At 41.7% G+C, this 21851-nt stretch overlaps 1 protein-coding gene across 1 annotated transcript; it reads left to right on the top strand.

The window, feature by feature from the left end:
• Positions 1-526: 526 nt before the first annotated feature.
• LOC111228183 (collagen alpha-1(IX) chain-like) lies at positions 527-21319 on the top strand. The gene is made up of 37 exons (XM_022753987.1): positions 527-590; positions 2131-2202; positions 3212-3341; positions 6503-6899; positions 7259-7339; positions 9594-9611; positions 10020-10109; positions 10240-10275; positions 11568-11639; positions 11885-11929; positions 12030-12065; positions 12177-12200; positions 12329-12382; positions 12924-12995; positions 13567-13605; positions 13798-13854; positions 14535-14588; positions 14763-14816; positions 14967-15020; positions 15130-15183; positions 15283-15336; positions 15435-15488; positions 15581-15634; positions 16425-16478; positions 17759-17803; positions 17953-18006; positions 18121-18174; positions 18332-18385; positions 18496-18567; positions 18674-18709; positions 18796-18840; positions 18951-18983; positions 19242-19388; positions 19602-19656; positions 19790-19984; positions 20452-20538; positions 21117-21319. Exons 1-37 carry the CDS (start codon positions 527-529, stop codon positions 21317-21319), a joined length of 2799 nt encoding a protein of 932 aa, XP_022609708.1.
• The last annotated feature ends 532 nt before the right edge of the window (positions 21320-21851 follow it).

The following is a 21851-nucleotide window of genomic DNA, read 5'->3' as shown; positions in this document are numbered from 1 at the left end:
AAGTCCAGAAAAGTGTAAAATATTGGACCTTTGAGACAATATTTTAACTACACTTCATTGTAAGATATTTGAGATGACCAGATTAGCTAACTAGCACTAGTTCCATGGCTCGATTTCCTCCAAAATTAACTGAAGCTTTACTTAATCTTGTGCATGACACACCATGTGGGGCTGGACTCGCACGCATCACAAACACGGTAGAAATAGTTGAGTTGTTTGTATCTGCATTTTTTCATTTCTAAAAAGTTACGTCAAACAATTGTTCCACCTCCACTTGGCCTTTGCTGTCATATCCTATTTACAGTCATCCTTACTGGGATGCAAAGCCAGCACATTTTGAAGGAACAGTGAAAACATTTTCTGTCTCCTCATGTGCTCAGGATGAGCAAAGTAGTACTTTGCCGGTGACCTCTGTTATCCCAGTGGTGTTATATTGATTCACACACACAAGAAACTGTCAAAGAGAATTAGATGCATGACTGAATTCTGATTTTCTCCATCATTCCTGAACAGAGAGCATCCATCGATGTCGGCGTACTTCCCTGTCTGTACGGCTCTGCTGTCCCTCCTCCTCGCTCCGGCACTCGGACGTAAGTCACCCACAGCGCAACGTGCAACGCACAATCACAAAATCAGTGTACCGTGTGCATCGCATGAAAACCACCATTACCGTGCATCTGTTTGTCTTGCAAACACAGACAAAGAGGAACCAGGTTAATGTTAACGGCGGCTTGTTGACTGTTGCTAGGTCATTCTCTTTATCAGAACTCACAAAGCTAAAGGGCCAGAAATAGCAGACACACTGTACTGGCCTGTGTCGTAGGATTAAATCAGATTAAATGTCCCCTCTGATAATCACAACAAACCCATTCTCTGCTGCTGTTTGGAGGACACAATAAATCTAACATGAATGCTCAGCGAGTTAGAGCCAGATAAGGTAGATGTGCAAATTCACAGCACACACATGGAACTGCATGTGACATCTTAATTGTGGTTCGTCTCCCGCTCGTTGCACTAATGACTGGCTTTTCTGAGCGTAATGCCGCGGCAGACAGTAACTTTAACAACTTGAGGCCCACATGCACAGTCAGATAAGTGTTTAGTGGTAGTAAATATGGGATTATAAATACCGTCTCACCACTTTATCTCATTTCTCAGCAGTTTTGTGGGATGTGGGAACAGCTTCCAGATGTGTTGTGTTCACGCTGCTCACGGTAAATGAGCTGACTCAGGTTATTGACTGGGGAGGCCCTCTGGCTGTCACCACGCTCGCTTCATTGAGTTCCTTCTTTTTTTTTATTAGAGGCTTTTCCCCCCTTCACATCTGTACGGTTGAGACTCAAGGATAGCGCCCTCTTCTGACACACTCCAGGAATTGATTTTCCACTGCATGAAAAATGCCAATGACAGTGAAATCTGAACTCTAATGCCAAACAGTCCGAAGTGTAATCTTTTATAAAGTCTCATACAATTAATATATATATATACATGTATATATTTAATGAAAGTTTGTTAATGGGAGTGAAAAACTAAGCCAGTCTTTTATTTTGTAGATTAGAGTCAACAAAATAAAACAGCAACATAAAATCATACATTTTTTATAGATTCAAACAGCTGAGAAATATCAAAGATGAAAACAGAAATCAAATACAAGTGTGATATATTACAGTTTCCATCGATAAATCATACAAATAAATAACAAGGAGAGAGTCTCACCTGCCATATTGACCTTCTGAAATGTTTCAGATGACATACGGCTGTGACCACAGTCATGCAACACCAGCTGCTGAATTTATCAACATTACGTTTCCGTTCCTGATGACAAATTTTGATCATAAAAAGGCGTCTGGGAGTTCCCGCATCATCCCAGGAGACTGTGTTGATCAGTCTGTGTGAATGTGTGAATATGTGAAACACACTAAACGTGGTTGTAAGAAAAACTTACATTAAAAATACATCACGGTGCATTGTGATGTTAATCCACTCTGACATTAAAGACCTTGCTTTTCCCCTGTGTCGGCCTCCTGCAATACACCAACTGAATTAAACTGACTGGTAATGTATTGCGTTTGTCAAATCCAGCAAAGAACAAGTGTAACGAGATTATTTATTCTTGTTTTGTCCCGTCAGAACTCGACCTGAACCGGCTGGACGGTGATACCGTCTGCCCGCCGATGAGAAGCGGACAAGATGACCTTCCAGGTAAAAGCGTGTTTAGTCAAACTGGGAATGATTGTTTATAGCTGGGCTGTTTTCAAACAGAAGTGAAAGCAGCAGTTGGAAAAACCACAAGCCTCAAACATTCCTGAAAGAGAAAACAGACTATCTGAAGTAAGGTGGGGAGTTTAATTAGTTGAACAGGGTGGGCTGCCTCGTGCCTCAGGACACCTTTTAGATTTCAAATGAGCCAAATAAAATGTTCCACTTGAGCTTTACAGAATTTGACTTGGAACAATTCGAACTCAGCAAGATTGTAATTGCTCACCACTGGCCCGTTTGAAACAGTTCAACACATCTGCACGCACTCCGCTCTGAGGTTTAATGAAGTTTCAACCAAAGAAAAAAGTTATTTGTTTCTGTTTCCTCATTTTGTGATTTCAACATAAACTTTACCATAAATTTCCTGTGATCATGAAGCAATAAATTCATGATCATGACAACATGTTACATTATTCTAACTTACCAAAATTAATTAATATTACAAATCATTGTCTCTTAATTAAGATTATGTAATAATATATTATCTAAAAAAAAAAGCCTTATACTGCATGTTGTGACAACAAAATCACTTTCTCATTATTACCAGAAAAGTAATTTAACATAAAATAAATAATTATCCATAAGGATAGAAAAAAACATGAATTTGATCCCCTCCAGTATTATCAAACAGCTGTAAAATAGTTATTGCTACATAACATGAATTGATTTCTAGTTATTAGTAATTATAATTATTAGTTTATATATATATACATATATATGAACAGTCCTAATTTATACAGTTTGAATGCGAAGAATGTTGCTCCTACTGTTGTCGTTACTACTGTATTAATAACAGCAGTAATTATTATAATGTAATGATATATATTATCAGACTTTATCTATATTTTATTTGTATCATCATTAGTATTTAACTCTTACATATGAATAATGATTACAATATAATTTTTATTACAATTAGAATTATTACAATCATCATGTGCATCGTTCGTAGGTTTTGATCTGATCACCCAGTTCCAGCTGGACGTGATCCCCCTGAAAGGTGTGAGGAAGGTGGACGGCTCCACCCCCCTCCAGGTGGCTTACCGCCTCGACAGGGAGGCCAACTTCCAAATTCCAACCATGTAAGTACAGTAAAGAGGTTTTTTTTTTTCTTCTTTTTAAAAGAAACCAGATAAAAATACAGACAAATGCTGGAGAGAGCAGCAGTGTTCTCCTGATGCAGGTGTTGCGTTATTACAGGTCTGGCACAGATGTTACTGCACGGCGAGCAGCGTATAATTGGTAGAGAAAAACATGTCTGAACCTATTTGGCATTTCTTAGACGCAAAACCAGAGTGGAGGTATTTTTGTGTGTGTATGAGAGAGAGAGAGAGAGAGAGAGAGAGAGAGAGAGTGAGTGGGCAGAAAAGCACGTACTTTGTATCTCCAGGAAATGTGAAGAGACATATTTCACCAGGCGGTAATGATTTATCTTCAGTTGTATGGACTCCCAGAATGAAAATAAAACCAAATAACAGGTGCTGACAGCAGTGGCTTCCTGTGAAGAGTTTCCACAGTTTGTAATTAAAGGTTAGTTGTGACGCAGATGGGAGTCTTGGTCTTAAAAATAAACCATGGATCCCCCCTAGTGGGACCCCCCCCCCCTTTTAAAGAGAGAAAAAAAATGGTTGTTGTTTTGAAACTACAAGTCAATGAATCCAAAATAATGCAAACAGAAAATTGACAACCATTTTGAATATAATTTCATTGATTATGCTTCAAGCTCCAAAAAACACTGGATCCTATATTACCCACAATGCAACAAATGCTCTCTTTTCATTAGGCCCACACCGCCTGGTTAAACCTCACGTCTTTCAAATTACATACCCCAGTTTTTGATGCACAATTTCAGTTAAAAATCTCTATTCTCCAACCTCATTTTTTAGAAAACTGATGATCTTATCAGACGTATTTTGTTTCAAGCTTTGGAAAAGCTCCCCCCAGAGTCACACATGAAATTCTGCAACTACTTTCTCAATCTAAACCATGCTCCCCACGCAACTCTGTTTCCTAGAAATTACATTTATATATCATTCAATTGTTTTCCCACTGTGGTGATAAACTAAAACCTCTGGCTGGGTTATATTCAGATGTAGTTTCGTTTATTTGAGTAAATGAAGCCCCACATTTATGAACTGCACCTGGACGTGGTGGGAGTGAAAGACATCCAGCGTTCACATCCAGAGTCCCGTCTGTGGTCTGGTTCCTGCAACAACAGTGTTTTGGTTAAGGTTAAAGAAAAAGATGGTGGTTTTGGTTGAATAGGTTGCGTCTGAAGTCACCGTGAAGTTCTTCTGTGTCAAACAAAGACCTGGATCGTTCTCTAAGCTCAACCAAGTTCTGTGAGAGTCTAAACATAACCACGAGTAGTTTAATAACCCTGCAGTGCTACATATATGATGGAGTCCACAGTTATTTATGGATGTTTTATTGACATAATATTTGTGACTTATCAAAGACATGAACTACGTGTCACAGTTTTTATTTTTGGAACCAAACACAGAGGACGAAAGGCGTAGGTGGTAAATAAAGATTTCTTAACGGAACAGAAATGAAATCCAGTCAGATCCATAACAAAGGGCCAAAATTGAGGAACTGAAAGTGTAACTAACAAAAAACACGATGAACTGAAGCGGAAGCACAAAGAGACACAGCGGGAGAAACTCAGCCGAAGCAAACAGGAGAACCACAGACGACAGGACGAACTGACAAAGACAAAAGGGAAGCACAGAGACTAAATAGACACGAGGGAGGCGAGGGTAATTGCACACAGGTGAAACACATTAGGGCGGGGCAGACAATCAACCATGAGGGAAACGGGACAAAGACAGGAAGTAAAATAACCACAAGACACACAAGGGAAGTAATACAAAAATAAAACAGGAAATGAAACAAATGACCAAACATAGGAGTCCAAAAAGGGTTCCAACAGAAATTGTCCATCACGGCACTATGTTAATAGAAAACATCATCTATTCTGCTTTATGTTTCCTTCGAAATATCTCTGTTGTTGCTAATTTGTTGTGTATAAACCAAACTTTTAGGGGACAGGGTTAAAAACTGAACATCATGTGTAAAGTTGGTGCTGCTACTTTTCCAATGAATGGCCACAAATTAAAAAATCAAAGACACGTATTGAACCATGGGAGATTCATGGCTCTTGGGAGTCGAGGGTCCTGGGACGGCTGCCCTCTTTTTGCCCAGTCAATAATCCAGCTCTGCGTAACAACTACCACAACGATATGAAGACATTTCTGTGCTTGTGTTTTGCACTTTTTTTTTTTTTTTTTAAACAAAAGTGAATGAAATCCTGTCAAGACAAAAATGCAAAAATACAGGTTTCAGGACAGAGGGTGGTTTTTATCGCTTTACATAACCAAACACGTCTCTGGTGTTTCCCAGTGTGCCTGCTCCAGTCTGTTTTGGCTAATCTTTTCCTGCAGGCCAGCTTTCCTTAGAAGCTGTTATGTAACTCGCTGGCACCCTGTGTCGACACCACTCGGGCCTGTCACACTGAATGTAAATACGTGTTTATTTCCCCTACCAGTCCAGCGACACAGACTGTGCTTTGAAGTCCGTCTTTGCTTTAAGCTGCACTCCCTGTTCTTTTCTTCTGCGGGGCAAAAGCAGCACATACTTCAGACTTTCTCACCTTGGGGCAAAGCTAGACAGTGGTCTTCATTTGCTTTACTGGGTTACAGGAAACTCTTTTTTTTTATTGCCTCACCTTGATCGTTTACAAGACGGTAAAAGTCCGGCTGCAGCGCCCATCTATGAATGTACCACCAACTGAGAATGTGGCTTGTTAAAAACACAGAAAGCACCAGACTGGGGATACTAACCAGAACTGCATTGTGTAATTGAAGCAGTGATTTATGCACTGAGGCAGCCTCTCGTTTGTGATACAATAGCATGCCTTAAAAACTACAATATCTTTGCTTCTTTGAAGCTTGTAGCTGTAATTTATTCTTCTTTGATTCTCAAGGGCAGAGCTGCCAAGCCTTTGTGTTATTTTTATCCACATCTCGCTCTTCATTTTGCTGAGTGGTGTTTAATTTGTGATCATGAATTAACTTTGACATAAAATATATTTTAAGGACTCATAACCTGGCGAGCTGAGAGATGTGTTCGGCCTTTTCTTTTGAGTGTCATTCAGTAAAAGCATGTTATAATATCTCTGAGTTTGATGAACTTGAACCCTAATCAGCTGATTTGAACCCCTGTTCTACATCCTCCCTCTCAGGCTAAACTTTCCTCGTGGCTTCCCGGACGAGTACTCCTTCATGGCGACCTTCCGCATGATCAAGAACACGGTGAACAAGGTGTGGAACGTCTGGCAAGTAGTGGACGAAGACGGTAACAAACAAGCCGGACTGAGGCTGAATGGCGACCAGCAGGCCCTGGAGTACTTCCTGATGGGTGCCGACGGCAACCTGCAGACCGTCACCTTCCCCGGCCTCTCTGTGCTCTTCAACACCAAGTGGCACAAGGTGATGATCGGCGTGGAGCGTGACCAGGTCACTCTGTATGTGGACTGCCAGCCCGTGGACCAGAAACCCATCAAGGGCAAAGGCCCCATCAACACAGAGGGAGACACTCTCATTGGCAGGCTGGATGCTGATCCTGACGCCTCCGTAGTGGTGAGTGAGGATGGAGAATTGCCTTCTGCATTTAATCATGACTCTCCTAATGAGCTCTATCAGTGGAACGGTGCTCCCTGTGAACAAACACATTCAGGTTTACATGTGTGCTGAGCTCTGCTATAATTTTAAAGTTCTGCTGTCACAGCAAAGCTGCTCAGCTGGGTTCCAGAGGAAGAAAAAAAAACTTAATCCCTGCAGAAAATTGCAACCTATATAGCGTGCATTAATTCAAAACTACCAAGAACAAAACTGCACCATGACAAAGCACCAAAAAACTTTTTTCAACGTCACTTATGAAAATGAAATGAAAATGCACATCCTATTGCACTTCCAGTGATGTTAAAATCTCTTTTCAGTTCGAGCTCCAGTGGATGTTGATTCACTGCGACCCAAAGAGAGCCCAGAGAGAGAGCTGCAACGAGCTGCCGGCCACTGAGGTACAGTAACAAGGACTCAGATCTGCTCAGCATCTGCTGTGGTTTGTGGTTTTATTCAGGTTGATAGGGCTTCCAGCAAGCTGGAAGGAAAACAAGGCAGAAATGCTGAGATGGAGCTGCAGAGGTGTAACAAATACCCTACAAAGCAGTTTCCTTTACTACATCCAGAAGTTGCAATTCATCCAAAACAATTTACAAATTAAGAGTTTTTATTTTTATTGTCAAATTCTTCTGTAGTTCTACAAAGTTTTCTTAGAGGCAGAGCAGTTTAGATCCAGGCAGACATGATCTCATTGGCCAAAAAACACAAACTGCAACTTTAATAACAAAGAGTAAGTGCGATCAAATTAACGACGTGCGTAGTCCGCGTAGTGCCAGAGTCGTGTGGTTACCGTTGTTTCGTTTAAATTCAGCACTGAATATGTGTAACACTTGGCAACACGAAAAAAAAAAACAAGTACCCAACTACCACATGTGGCCTCACAACAAGAAGATGGTTTTGCATCGCTACATCTGAGCTGAAAAGGTTTAGCACTGACGTTTTCCACACAAAAATTTTAATATAAATATTAGTAGAATAGACAATGATTTAACAGGTTACATATTACCTTAATTAACTTCCGTGGTGCAGACACACTACCTGCTGCTACTTGTTATCAGCTGACAGGGAGTGCAAAACAATACCTGCCGCCATTAAAGGTGGGTTTTGTCCACCTTTTGTTGCTAAGGAACGCACAGCAAAGTGAATGGAATCAAGACGTAAGTTAGCTTAACTAGCTAACCAAGCTAGTTTAGCTATGTTAGCATGAGCTTTATATAGCTTCACAAGGTAGCTTCATCTTTTGTTTGGCTAGAGGAAATTAGGTTCTTTAGCTTCGATATTTAACCTCAGCAAGAGGTTCAGACAGGAAGTGAAGCTAGTTTTAGCCTTAATTAACTGATTCATCCAAATTTGAGTGTTGCACCGTTTGTGGTGTCTATGTTAATTTGCCCCAAACAGCCAGTACACTAAACAGACGTTAGCTGTAAGCTAGCTAGAAACACGTGCTAACTGAACTGTAGTTCTTTCTGTTATTTCCCACTTGTCTCTGTATATTTATTAAGTAGAGACATAAATCCCCTGAATAAACATGAACTCTTTCCACTGAGTTTGTACGCAGTTGTGCCACTTCTAAAAACTGCCTCACACTCAGTCTTAACGCACAGAAAATCTTGCCTCTGAAAAGTGATTTTATGATTAACCGAGATTAAGCTTAGTTTATGTAATTTGATGTTTTAATCGCCAGTTTCTGACTTAACAGCATCTTTCATGTCAACAACCAAGTCGTAACCTGGAAGGTCTGATTTTTCTAAAAGTTAATCGGCTCTTTAGGTTAACAAATACGGACGCCACAGTCTATCGTTCAAATTAATGTTTTGTACATTTACTTGAAATAGTGCTATATTGTCATAGCACAGTATTTTTACCCCCACACTGCTAATTCATTCAGTCATACTTACCATCTTGTCTGTTGGGAATCTTTAAGCTTTCGGGCTTTTAGAAATCATTCAACAGTGTAAACTAATGGGAAATCAGTGAGAAAGCATTTAATGGCAGAGAGGCTGATGCAGCACGAGGCAACCATGACATTTTCTGTTTCCAGAAAAGTTACAACAATGTCATCCACAGGGCCATGAAAACACACACACACACACACACACAGCCCCACACACACACACACACCCACACACACACACACACCCACACACACACACACACCCACACACACACACACACCCACACACACACACACACACACACACACTGCGTCAGGTGCTATGGGGCTTATGGCATCTATGACTGAATATTATCTTTCATTTCAGCTCGGCGTGAGCACAAATTAATGAGATTTCTGCCTCTGAGAAGTACTTGTAGCCTATAATGAAAATGCCACTCTGCTGTCTCACATCTCATTGTGTGTAAAGGATGCAGTGGAATGAATTAGGATTATCTGGAGAGAGTTTTTAATTCAGTCACTTGTATCAAGATGCAAATGTTTCTATCCACTGTAGACAGAAATATTTCCTGGCCTGGTGCACTCTATTAGATTCAGGCTAACCTGGGGGAGTGTTGGTGGTACTATGGGCTGTGTATCAGCATGATATACTCACTACCATGATTGTGAACAGGTGCGCTTCTGCTGACACTTTTGGTGAGGGTGGTGTGACTACTTTCACTAACTCTCCCTTTATCCGATTTCTCTTGCTTCTTCAGATGTATGCCAATGCTGAGGTATTTATTTTTCTCTTCTACCTTCTTTTTGCTCTGTGATTTTAAGCCAATAATCTACTTCAGTGCTTTGGTTGTCTAATTGCCTCATTGCTTTGTTCTATATCTAATTTACGGTGGTGGTTTTGTTCTTTTTTTTCCAGGTTTGTGTAGGTAGACATTCATGCATTCATGCAGCATTTCACATAGCTATGTATTCAGACTGTAAATCAATTTAGCACAGAGATATATGGATTATAACTGATGCCCCAGTTAGAAGCACGCCTGCAGGCTGTTACAGGCTGAATGTATCTTAAGAAGCTCGATCATTTTGTATCTTAAATCTATTCTTAAAACATAGATTTGTATTTTATTTTTCAATGGAGTCTTCAGTATCTTTACCATTTTCTGACTGGCTGTCTCCTTCCTCAGCCTGACAAATCAGTCCAAGGGCCCCCAGGAGCCCCCGGTCCAGAGGGCCCCAGAGGGCCCTCAGGAGAAAATGGCAGAGATGGAAGAGATGTGAGTATTTCCTCCTCAATAACAACTATTCTTTCTACAAATTTCTTTGTCTGACCCATTTCTGTCAACATGTAACTTCTCTCAGCATCTTTTGCTTCCTTTGACTGCGTTGTTTCATTCGTCTCTCCAGGGTCTTCCAGGGTCTCCTGGCAGTCCGGGATCACCTGTAAGTACAAAATGCTAAATGATTCACTGACAGAATACTTGCAGCCTGTTGAAGCATCCTCCTTTGTTTGCCGTCTGATACGTCAGGGAACAGATTCACTTCACTTCTGTTCAAGCATTCGCACAGTTTCAAAACAGATTTGTCCAAGTCGATGGCTCCCCTTCCTTTCTGCCATGGGTCTCCAGTGCCTCCAATTAAGCTGTGATTTCTTTTTTTCTTTTTGGAAAACTTGCAAAGATGAGGTTTTATCTAGTTTATCAATGACATATAATGTAATATACAATTGGGTTACCAGGCTTTAACAAATCAACATATATTTTTATAAATGTTTACACCACACTACAGCTCTTCACATACCTTTAACCCAGACTCAAACCTACCCCATAACCTAAACTAGCTTGCCAAGCTAATGCAAGACATTAGCTCAATTCTGTATCTTTCCCTCTTCCCACTGGGTGCTGTACATTTACCGACAACACACGTCGTGCACGTGGACACAGAAATACAAAGCGATGCAAGATTGACGAGGGAGGCAAAAAAAAAGATTTTTAAAAATGCTTTGTAAAATGAGGGTGAAGTTTCTGTTCTGTGTGTAATGATTTGTAGAAAAAGTGAGGTCTGGAGGTTTAGTCTTAACCTGCAGTGGATAAATGTCTGTGGAGAGCTGTAATATAGTTTCTATATCCGTCTTTTCTGCGTCCCCTCTTCCAGGATTAAAAAAAAAAAAAAGAAAAAACTCCTGCTTGACACAAAGTCACTTGAAATCCTAAAGAAAGTTGCAGGCTGCTGACGAGCGTGACAGTGCGTCTACTTCAAGTGGGAAGTCACCGTTTTCAAGACAACATAGGAAAGAAAACAAGCGTTATCTCTCTCTCTCTGTGTGCAACCTCTCCGCACATTCATCTCTGTGACGCTCTCTGCACGTTGAATCTTCTTCTCACAGACAACACAACAAACAGCCTGACAAAATGTATTTGCACTGACACACAACAGACGTGAAACTTTTCAGCGACTGTTACTGATTGAATTTGAGGGTAAACTGGAGGCAACGTGTTTCCTGGTGTCTCCGTCATTCATCGTCGCTCTGCTCCTGTCCGGCCCGTCTGTTATCTGCATGGCCCTGCGCGAGAGCCGGGCTTGTCGTTGATCTAAGGAAACAACAACGAGAGAGCGGCCCACCTTCCATTGATTAAATGTTGACTGTCACTGCCTCTGTGTATCTTAGCAACAGTGCGAGGAGATTCAGGAGGGAAGATAAAGCTCCTGTTATTCTTGTTGTGTCTGTTTCCCAGGGCAGCAAAGGGGAGCAGGGGGAGATCGGTCTTCCTGGACAGAGAGGCCTGCCTGGTCTTCCAGGAGTTTCTGTAGGAAACATCACCTCATACACTGAGCACAACACTCTTTATAATGTCTGCCAGTACTGTGTGTGTGTGTGTGTGTGTGTGTGTGTGTGTGTGTGTGTGTGTTAGTGAGTGTCTATTCTCCCAGGCCCTGTTTCTCTTCTAAAAACATATTGAAATATGAAATAGAAATATGAGCGAAATCCAATATAGTCATTGTCAGTGAACGTTGTCGCCATGTTGATTTGACTGTGTGGTTGTGTCTGCAGGGTACTCCAGGCCCAATGGGTCCCCGAGGGTCTGTAGGAGAGAGAGTGAGTAAACATTTAGATCATTGCAAAATCATCCATTCATTGTTTTTGGTTTTCTTTTGTATACAGTAACAGTGTTGCTGCTTTATTTCTCTCCTTGCAGGGTCTTCCTGGTTTTCCTGGACCCGCAGGTCCTCCTGTAAGTGGAAACATCCCTCATTAAAGCACCATGCATGTAGGTGACGCTGCTGTGATGCGATTATGGAGAAACTGCTAATACTCATATATCCTTTGCTCCGTGTCTTCACAGGGACCAGCGAGTGAAGGACCCGCTGTATGTGTTTGCTACGTTTTCTCTCTCACGTTTTATTCTCAGACCTGTACCAGCAAAGCGTTCTGCTGTGTTAACTGGTGTGTGTGTGTGTGTGTGTGTGTGTGTGTGTGTGTGTGTGTGTCTAACAGGGACCACCAGGGAAACCAGGAATCCCAGGAGACGAAGGAAACATCGGGCCTGAGGTCAGAGGCTCAATTGAAAAAATCACAAATAGATTTTTAGAGAGAACAGATTTACCAAGACAAAAATAATGAGTCATGTTTCAGATGTGTATGAGTCAGAAGATTTGATTTGATTTGATTTGATTTGACCCGAGGTCGTAGTTTGTTATGTTGTTGGTACATTGCGTATATTCTATTCTATTATATCGTATTGTTTATAATATTCCTGTCCACTCGTGTTTGTAAATGTGGGCAGAGCATTAGAAAAAGCTCTCAGTATAACGCAGTCCGGTCAACACCACTGCAACCTACGACCTCAGTAATAAACACAGTTAAATCAACACCTGCATAACGCTGACCATCAGGACTATTGATGGTAGAATTTATGGCTGAGCTGTTTTGTTGGATTTTACAGGTGTACCTAATAAAACAAAGAAAAGATTATAAACCAGCTCCACACTGAGTTTTACAGCATCATTAACCTGTTCTATATTTAAAAGATTTGGTGTTTTGTGTTTTGTTTGATATCAAATGTTCTGATATTGTTTTCTTGCACTGGCAGGGTCCACCTGGACCCAGAGGGACCCCCGGCACGGCAGGACTTCCTGGTCCTCCTGGTCCACCAGGGCCTGTGGTGAGGACCAGATCTAACCCACGTTTTGTTGACATCAACGACTTTATCCTTAATTTCCCACCTTTCATGTTTTCACACATATGATTTTGAGCTTTATGCAGATACAGATATTTGGGATTTTCAATATTTGCTGATAGGATGTCAGTGTGTGTTTGTATTTCATGCCAAGGATTTCAGGTCCTGTACTGTGTAACCTTTTTCATCAGAGGCTTCTCATAGACCGGGTGCTGTAGGCCTGGTCCGATCTAAAGAACACAACAGTATACCACTGACTGTATCATGCCAATGTTGACAAAGCTGAATAACCAGTATCTGCACGCCTTATATCAGCCATACTGTATATTGATCACCTGCTGTACAGGTGTAACTCTAACAGCTCTCATATTAATTTGTCACCTGTATCTGGACACTGTTGAATTTCTTCTTGAGCTCAGATTTCCATGTGAAATCATGAGCTTATGATGAAGTTGCATGCTGCAGTCTCTTTTCACATTACCTCTGTGGGAATCTGGACTTATGCGGACATCTAAACCCCCGCGGCTGTTTTAGATGTCACTCTGCTGTGTTTTAGGGACCGCCTGGTGCCAGCAATGAGGGAAGTGGGGAAGCTGTGAGTGTTTCACTGTCTTATATTCTGCCAAATGTTTCCTGGATGCATGGCAATTGGATTGGTGACAGTGAATTTCTTATCAGTATGAGTCACTGAAGTCGAAGCGGCTCTGCAGCAGCCATGTCTGTTGAGGTATCTGGCTGTCTATTTTGTCCCGTGTCTCACTTCAATCCCGTCTGTGTGTGTTTGTAGTGTCCTGCCGCCTGCCCTGCTGGACCTCAGGGAATGGCTGGACTGCCGGGGATGAAGGTGAGGAATGTCAATGAAGGATGTTCAGTGATTTAACCACTGTGAAAGCCAAAACTGTAACCAAAGGATTTAAATTGAGCAATTTTGTCTTGAAAGGTTTAGACTATCAAATACGAGGCTTCCTGCTTCGGCTGTCAAGAGGCAGTAAAAACACTGTGTTCACACTGTCTAACCTCAAAACCTCTATACTGCTCTATAAGACTGCCACTGCAGTTAATGTAAACTGAGTGGGCTGCTCTGCTGTCGCCACCTTGGCAACGCCTGAGTCCCAGTTAATCCAAAAATGGGCCCTCAGTTTTGCATAACTCTAAGCCTTAGTGAAATTTAAACCGGTGAGTTATATAAAAATTCACCCCCATACAGCTGCCATTTATTTCTGCTGTAAAGTTGGACATTCTAACGTGGGAATCTATGGGGATTCAATCACTTTTGGAGCCAGACCCTAGTGGTCATTTGAGGTACTGCAGTTTTTTAGCACTTAACATTCTTCACCCCCTGGATCTAAACATGGTGAAGAAAATCAACTTAAAGTTTGAGATGGTTTATCCATCATGGTGTCCAGTTTATTGCCTTTATTTATTTATTATAAACGTTGCATTATTTTCATGTGTAACTGCAGCTGTAACGTTAAGCTATTTCAAGAGGGTCAGAGGACTAACTAATTTCATTGTGGCCTTCAGGGTCACAAAGGTTTGGCTGGTGATCCTGGAAAAGATGGAGTGCCCGGAGACAAGGTACGTGAGACGTAGTGAAAACAGAAACATCCTCTCAACAAACATCAACAAATCCCAGTGTGTGTTCTTGTTTCTATGTCATATGTATTGAAATACATAATGATAAAAAGTGTAATATTATTACGTCTCTTCTCACAATTGAATGAATTTGTTCCTGTTTGTTTTTTTCCACAGGGAGACGCAGGGACACCAGGTGCTCAGGGGCCACCGGGTCGCATGGGAGATGATGTGAGAGAATTCATTCTTTTCTTTACATTTTATTATTATGGTATTATCTCAGTGCTGTATGCGTCTTTATGAGGAGAAGTGATATATATATATGTATATATATATATATATATATATATATATATATTAAACGCTCTTTTGTCACTGCAGGGTCAAAGAGGGCCGATTGGATTCCCTGAGCCTGAGGGAGAGAAGGGAGACAGAGTAAGTTAAACCAAACCTTCATCACATTTTGAAAAATATTAAATTGATGTTTTCCACTAACCATTTGGTGTCTCTGATAAAAAATGGGTTCTGACTTTTCTCTTCGTAGGGTGCTCCTGGTTTCAATGGCGTCCCAGGACCCACCGGCCCACCTGGAGCTCCTGTAAGCAGTTCTTAGTTTGATCAGCTCTATTTCCTTTTACTGTAAGAACAAACGGGCAGGAAGTAACTGATAAACTTTTGATTCAATCCTGTCTCACAGGGTGTGGAGGGAATCCGTGGACGTCAGGGTCTGCAGGGGCCCAAGGGTGACGATGTGAGCTCTACTCTTCAACTTAGATTCTGGATTATATTTCAACCTATTACCTTAAAACACTGTTTCAGTTTTAAGACCTGTGCTTTGATATTGATTAGGGAGCTGTGGGACCTCAAGGAGAGCAAGGACCTCAGGGAGAGAAGGGAGATGTGGTAAGTATACTGATGGCATTGTGGATCATTCATTCTTTAGCACCATTGTTTAGAGTGAGACTGGGTTATAACTGTATAGTGTGGCCTCACAGGGGGAGCCAGGTGCAGACGGCTTGGATGGACTTCCTGGAACTGATGGTGCTAAGGTGACTTCTAATTTTAAACAGCCAATGTTTTATTCCAATATTCAATAACTTAACATTTCTCTCTCTCTCTCTCTCTCTCTCAAAAAAGAAAAATTGAGTTTCAACCAAGATTTCTTTTATAGTTTTTAGAGGGTAAAGCCTTTGATACAGTTTATAGACCTCACTATATTTGGAAACTAAAACAATGTCTATTTAGTGGACTAACATTATCCACCATAAGCTAGTGTTCATACCAGGCAGAGAAAGGTTGTCCCAGTAAAACCCATGTGAATACTGAACAGAATTTACTGCTTAAGGACTGAAGTTTTCATGTGTAACAGGAAGTTTGTTATTTAGATATTTTGTCCATATTTTTTAAAGCTGTAAGCTGTAGCTGTAATTTACGAAATTAAAGAATAATTAATAAACAAAAATCAACAAAATCAAACGTAAAAAGGAAAAAAGCTAAAACGTCCAAAGATTAAATTCCTTCCTAGTATATATCAGAGACTGTCTGATTTTTAGTTTATGGTAACAACATGTAACATATAAATAATGAAACAATAAAACACACCTCATATCAGTTCAGTATACTCAGGCGTTACCCGGGTGACTACAGCCTTACTTGGACTGGTACGACCTGTAGCCTACGGTGGCTAATGTTAGCTAACGTTAGGAGGGCACCATTGTCCCATAAATGTAGCATATAGTAGCTTCTGTGCTGTGTGTGTGTGTGTGTGTGTGTGTGTGTGTGTGTGTGTATTATTGATTATTCTACTTGTATGCAATAAACTGTGAATCTACTCAACAGGGAGAGCCTGGTACACCTGGAGCTGGCGGTGTCAGGGGGATTGTGGGTATTCCAGTAAGTCCAACATCATTTATATTCATTGTGTTTCTACATCAATAACAGTCTGTGGCAGTCTGCACGTATCATCAATTACAGGTCATGTCGTTAATTATGAATTTGGACCATTTTATTTTTTATTGCAAAGTTAGTGAAAGCAGAGGGCAGAGCTCCTGTTTGAGGCTACAGGGGAGGTCAGATGAATAAATCATTAGAAGTCAAGCAACCAGCAGGAAAGACAATGTGATGCCAAGAACACATCTACAGTACCTTTGCCTGTAGAGCTGCGAGGTGAGAGGCGGCAGATGTGGCTCGAATGGTAAAACTGACTGTAGAAACAGAGAAGGTGCATTAGATTTCATAGATTTATCTCACCGTTTCCTAAAAGAAGATACACAGTCTGGTCTTTTATTTCCAGGAAACCTTTTTGGATGATGTGTCAGTTCGTATATAAACTGCGTAACTGGGAACTTGTGTATTCTTTAAGTAAGGATACACATCTGTCTGTTTTTGTTGCCATAATAAGATTAAGTATTACACGTAGGTCAGCAGAGGGTTTGTTTTCTGCCTCTTCAGTCATGCTGGCAGCACGGCTACAGAAGTGGCAATGACAGACTGAATCGTAATCACTCTGGTGATCTCTCGACCTTTTCTCCAGCGCCACCAGCAAGGATAGTTTTGTGGCTCTCAGTGAAATATCTCAATGCTAAACAAAGATGGTGAATATGGTAAACGTCAGTATGTTAGCATGCTTTTAGCTTTTAGCTTTTAGCATTTAGCTCCAGGTCTCATTCAGCTCATACAGGGTGGATGGTAAAGGTGGGAAAGATTCCCATGTTACTGTTTGTTAGTGTTCACGTCTTAAAGACAGTCTCTCGGCTTGGACGTTAACAAGAACTTGTAGTTATAATTCTGATCAGGGCTGCGACTGATAATCATTTTCATTATAGATTCATTTATTTGATTAGTTAAAAAAAAAAAAAATTGACAAGATGCCATTCCCAATTTCAAATTGCTTGTTTTGTCTGTTTAAGAGGCCGGAACAAAAAAAAATTTAAACCACTAATCGATTATCAAAACAGCTGCAGAAAAGCAGTGCAGACTAATCGATTAATCGTCTTATTGTTGCAGACTCTTTGCCCTGTTCACAAGTATTTAAAAAGTTTTAGATGTGTCGGACTTTACCTCATCGGCCTTCAGTCTTGTCAACACACTCCACAGACACAGGGTTGAAGGATGCCGCAGCAATGACACATTCATTTTCTGCTTCTTTTCATACGGTGTTTTGTTGTTCCCAGGGCCTGCCGGGGAAGCAGGGAGTCGTCGGACCCCCTGGTGCAAAGGTAATTGGAATCATCTGCTATTTAATGAGGCATTTACACATTGTATATCCAACATTTTATTGCTGCAGTCGATTTCAGTAGAAGAGTGTTTGTGCTGATAAAGATAAAAACTGATGTCTAACTCAGTGACGTTTCTTTTGTGGATTTAGGGTGATAGTGGTGCTGAGGGACCCATCGGGCCAGTTGGACTTCCTGGGAAAACTGTAAGATTAACCCCATTACGCCTCTTGTCATATTCATAATTATATTTATCTATTTAGCTGTTTTGATTCAAGTCATATTTTCAAACCCATCAACAATCATTTGTGTCCAAACAGGGTGAGACTGGAAAAGATGGAGAAGATGGAAAATCAGGAGTTAAAGGAGCAACTGTGAGTTTACACTTACTCTCCATTAATGTGAATGTCCGTCTGTTGATTTTGACGGATGTTAGTTGCTTTTTTTCCAATAGAGGTTTCAGGTACATATCACCGAGCTGACGGGTAAACTATGGTTGATGGGTTAACTGTATCTATAATCAATTTCCAGGGTGAAACAGGAAAACAGGGGCCGGTGGGGCCCGCAGGTCCCGCAGGCATCCAGGTGAGACGATATTATCATAAAGTTTCATAAACTGACACTTAAATTTAAATCCTAAGAAGTGTAAACATGTATAGAAGAGATGTGCGCGATATAAAATGTGGTATTTCCAGGGTGATAAAGGAGATAAAGGTGACACCGGTGCCAAAGGATTCAAGGGTCACACTGGACACAAAGGTGATCAGGTAAGACAAGTCTCTTTTTTTTTACCTTTGCTACTTTAAAACATTGATTATGATGAGAGTCTGCAGGTGCAGTGAAGCGCATCATGTTTTTCCATGTGTTGTTTAGGGACCAATGGGACCAATGGGACCAAAAGGAAGTCTGGTGAGGACTATTATAATGTCTGTATTTGTTTAAATGAATCTGTGATGAATGACGGTCACTCACCATTGTTTTTCTTCAATGGACAGGGCGACACGGGAATGGCGGGAGATCCCGGCGTGAAGGGAGACCAGGTGCGTGGAGCCACGTTTGTTGTTTTGAGGACTCATATCTGTTTGGAAAATGCGACAATTTTTCCTGTCAGTGGGTTTGAAAGATGTCAGCTGATCTCTGTTTGTTGCAGGGTCCTCCTGGTGTTACTGGACTCAAAGGAGAGGTATTTAAAATCTACCGTCTGTACTTCAGCTGCAGCGCACTTCTGTCTCTAAGCTGTTTCCTGAGGATCTTTTCACATAGAAACAGATAACTCCACCAGTGTGCTGTGATACCTGCTATTTTGGCTTGCATTGTAAATGAATTATAACAACGTAAACCAGCTGATCTAGTTCCCCCACGTGTCTTGATGAAACCTTTACACACATACAAACAAGGAATGAGGTTCTACCGGTGATGATCTGTGTTCTTTCAACATCAGCGTGGAGACAAGGGCTCAAGAGGAGCAGCGGGCATCGATGGCAGACCGGGCCAGACGGGACACGAGGGTTTGGCCGGGCCGATGGGAGCTCGAGGGCTGGAGGGAGAACCAGGCCTTCCCGGAGCGCCAGGTCCCAGAGGTCTACCTGTAAGTGTTACAGTTACAAATATAGAGCATGTACACATTCTTAGCAAGCTAATGTTTCGGTCCGGCATTTCGGTCAAAGCACAGCCTCACAGAGCTGCTAGCATGTAGAGGGTTTGTGTTTCCTGCTAGTTCTCAGGGTATGTGTGTGATAAATTATAAACCTGTAGTCGTGGCTCGACCAACCATCAGTCACTGATGTTCATGGATTCACAGGGCCCGAAAGTGAGTGACGAGCAGCTTCGGGAAATGTGCTCAGCCGTTGTGGAAGGTGCAGTTTGTTCACTTTAATTTGATCTTATCCCGTCTTAACTCATATTTAACCCGTGATACGACTGTGTTATTACAGGTGAATACTATAAACTGCTTAGTGTGTTCATTGAATTTGTTATCTGTACATTTAGAACAATTAGCAGCGTTAAAGAAAGAGCTGCTGAAGATGCCAGCAGCCCTTGGTGCCCCTGGCACCCCTGGACCGGCAGGACCTCCTGGCCCCCCTGGAGCAGCTGGAGCAGCAGGAGCAACAGGAGCTCCAGGGCTGATGGGACCCAAAGGCCCACCGGGCTTCTTCGGACTTCCAGGCGGACCGGGCAAGAAAGGTCAGTAAACCTTTTCCACTGCTCAATACTGAAGTCCAACAAAGACACCTTAAGTGGTTTGCAAATGCTGTGTGTGTGTGTGTGTGTGTGTGTGTGTGTGTGTGTGTTTCAGCAGCACAGTGATGGATAAGCTCTGGTGCTGTGATAGCTTTTCGCTTTTCTTTTCATTTTCTTGGAGAGCATCCAGAGCTACAGCGGACGTGGTGGCAAGAAATTAAATGAATCCTTTAGAGAAAACAAAGGCTGTGGGCTCCGGCAGTACACCGGTCATGTACAGCGTTCTGCGGAAAAAGAAGGGATTCACCCATGCATAACATTATACAATCAATGATTCACCAAACAAGGCTGAATTAGAGTGGAGTCATTAAGTTTCCTAATTACATCCCCATAACTGTGGAAACAGTGTGCCTCTCCATTTCATCTCGCCATTAATTTGTGCGTCCTCTGTGTGCTCTTCTCTTCCGCAGGTGATGCTGGGGAAAAGGGAGACAAGGGAGACAAGGGAGAGGACGGCGTAGGTGTCAAAGGAAGCCCAGGTGCACCCGGTGCACCAGGTAAGGCTGGACTATATCTGACATTGGGGTCTTCAAAATGTCCATACATTTTACTTAAATTTACGTTATCCTCACTTTTTGTGTGACAAAATATAAACTATAATGACGACAGATCTATAATCACGAATGTCCACGACTGACTGACTGACTGAGTGATCATAGTTCCACCCCTGGTCAGCCGAGTTTGCCCATTGGCCATTACACTTTCTAAATGAATTGGCACAAACAGTTTCTATTAAGGGCGAGACAAAATAAGACATAACAGCCGAAATCACAACACAGTCTTTCATGATTTTGTCGGATGATGTCGTGGTTATAAAATGACGCGATGACGTCCTCGGTTTCGCACATTGACCATATGCTGTCCAGTCATATACCATCCTGTTTATTTTTCTAAAGAGGATGAAACTGCTTTTTGACATGATTTTGAAAATAGGGTCGTGTGTCCAACAAATGTCCACTGCTATTCAAGGTGTCTGTCCCTTTTACAGCATGTAGTAATTTAATTCACTCAAAAAGTGGAAGCTACATCAACAAGGCTTTAATAATACTTAACCTGTTTTGTATCTCCTCCTCAGGTGAACCAGGCGCCCCGGGTATTGGCAAAGACGGCAAAAATGGCGAACGTGGTGACGCAGGAAATCCCGGTATCCCAGGAGCAGCCGGTCCAAGGGGACCCTCAGGACCACCGGGCCTTTGTGACCCATCAACCTGTATAGGCCGAATCCCACCTCTCTACATGGTCAGCGGAAAGAAATCCGCCAGCTACAAGAACCCGTGAGGCATCACCGCTCGTTGACACATTTTCCAGATCTCATCCTGTCGTGACCAAGTTTGAGTTTGAGGGCTTCTCAGAAACGGGGCCGAGGTGGTCTTTGGGAGTCCTCAGGTGTCTCCACCTGAACCACGGATCTAAGAGACACAAAGGAAAACAGAGACAAGACACAACTGTAGAATACTGTATAGATATTTTAACTCGTTTGTGACTTTAGTGAGAGCTTATCTTGATGGTGCATATTCAAAGATAGCTGCTGCTGACGCCAAAGCAGCGTCTTCCAACTGACACGGGCCTGCAGGTCCATGAAATGTCCGAGTACAGCTGCTGACCCCCGGCCTTCCTTACGTACTTTCATCAAAACAAATATGAGCAGGTTGTGAAATAAAAAAAATAAAATAAAAAAATAAGGTACATCTCTTTGATTTCCACTTATGCATGTACTTTTAAATTTCTTGAATAAGCTCACAAGAAGACATTTTCTTCTACCTTCATGTAACGGCACATCAGGTGCCATTTTGACCAATTTATTCTCATT

The sequence above is a fragment of the Seriola dumerili genome, unplaced genomic scaffold (assembly GCF_002260705.1).
Source record: "Seriola dumerili isolate Sdu_G_001 unplaced genomic scaffold, Sdu_1.0 BDQW01000202.1, whole genome shotgun sequence".
Taxonomy (NCBI): Eukaryota; Metazoa; Chordata; class Actinopteri; order Carangiformes; family Carangidae; genus Seriola; species Seriola dumerili.
Note: the sequence above shows the minus strand (reverse complement) of the source record. Positions and strands in the feature narration are given on the sequence as shown.

Bases quoted from the DNA above. Each gene is read 5' to 3' on its own strand.
- LOC111228183 (XM_022753987.1), top strand. From the start codon at position 527: ATGTCGGCGTACTTCCCTGTCTGTACGGCTCTGCTGTCCCTCCTCCTC. The intron at 2,203-3,211 runs GTAAAAGCGTGT...CATCGTTCGTAG, and splicing joins CGGACAAGATGACCTTCCAG to GTTTTGATCTGATCACCCAG. The intron at 12,201-12,328 runs GTATGTGTTTGC...TGTGTCTAACAG, and splicing joins CAGCGAGTGAAGGACCCGCT to GGACCACCAGGGAAACCAGG.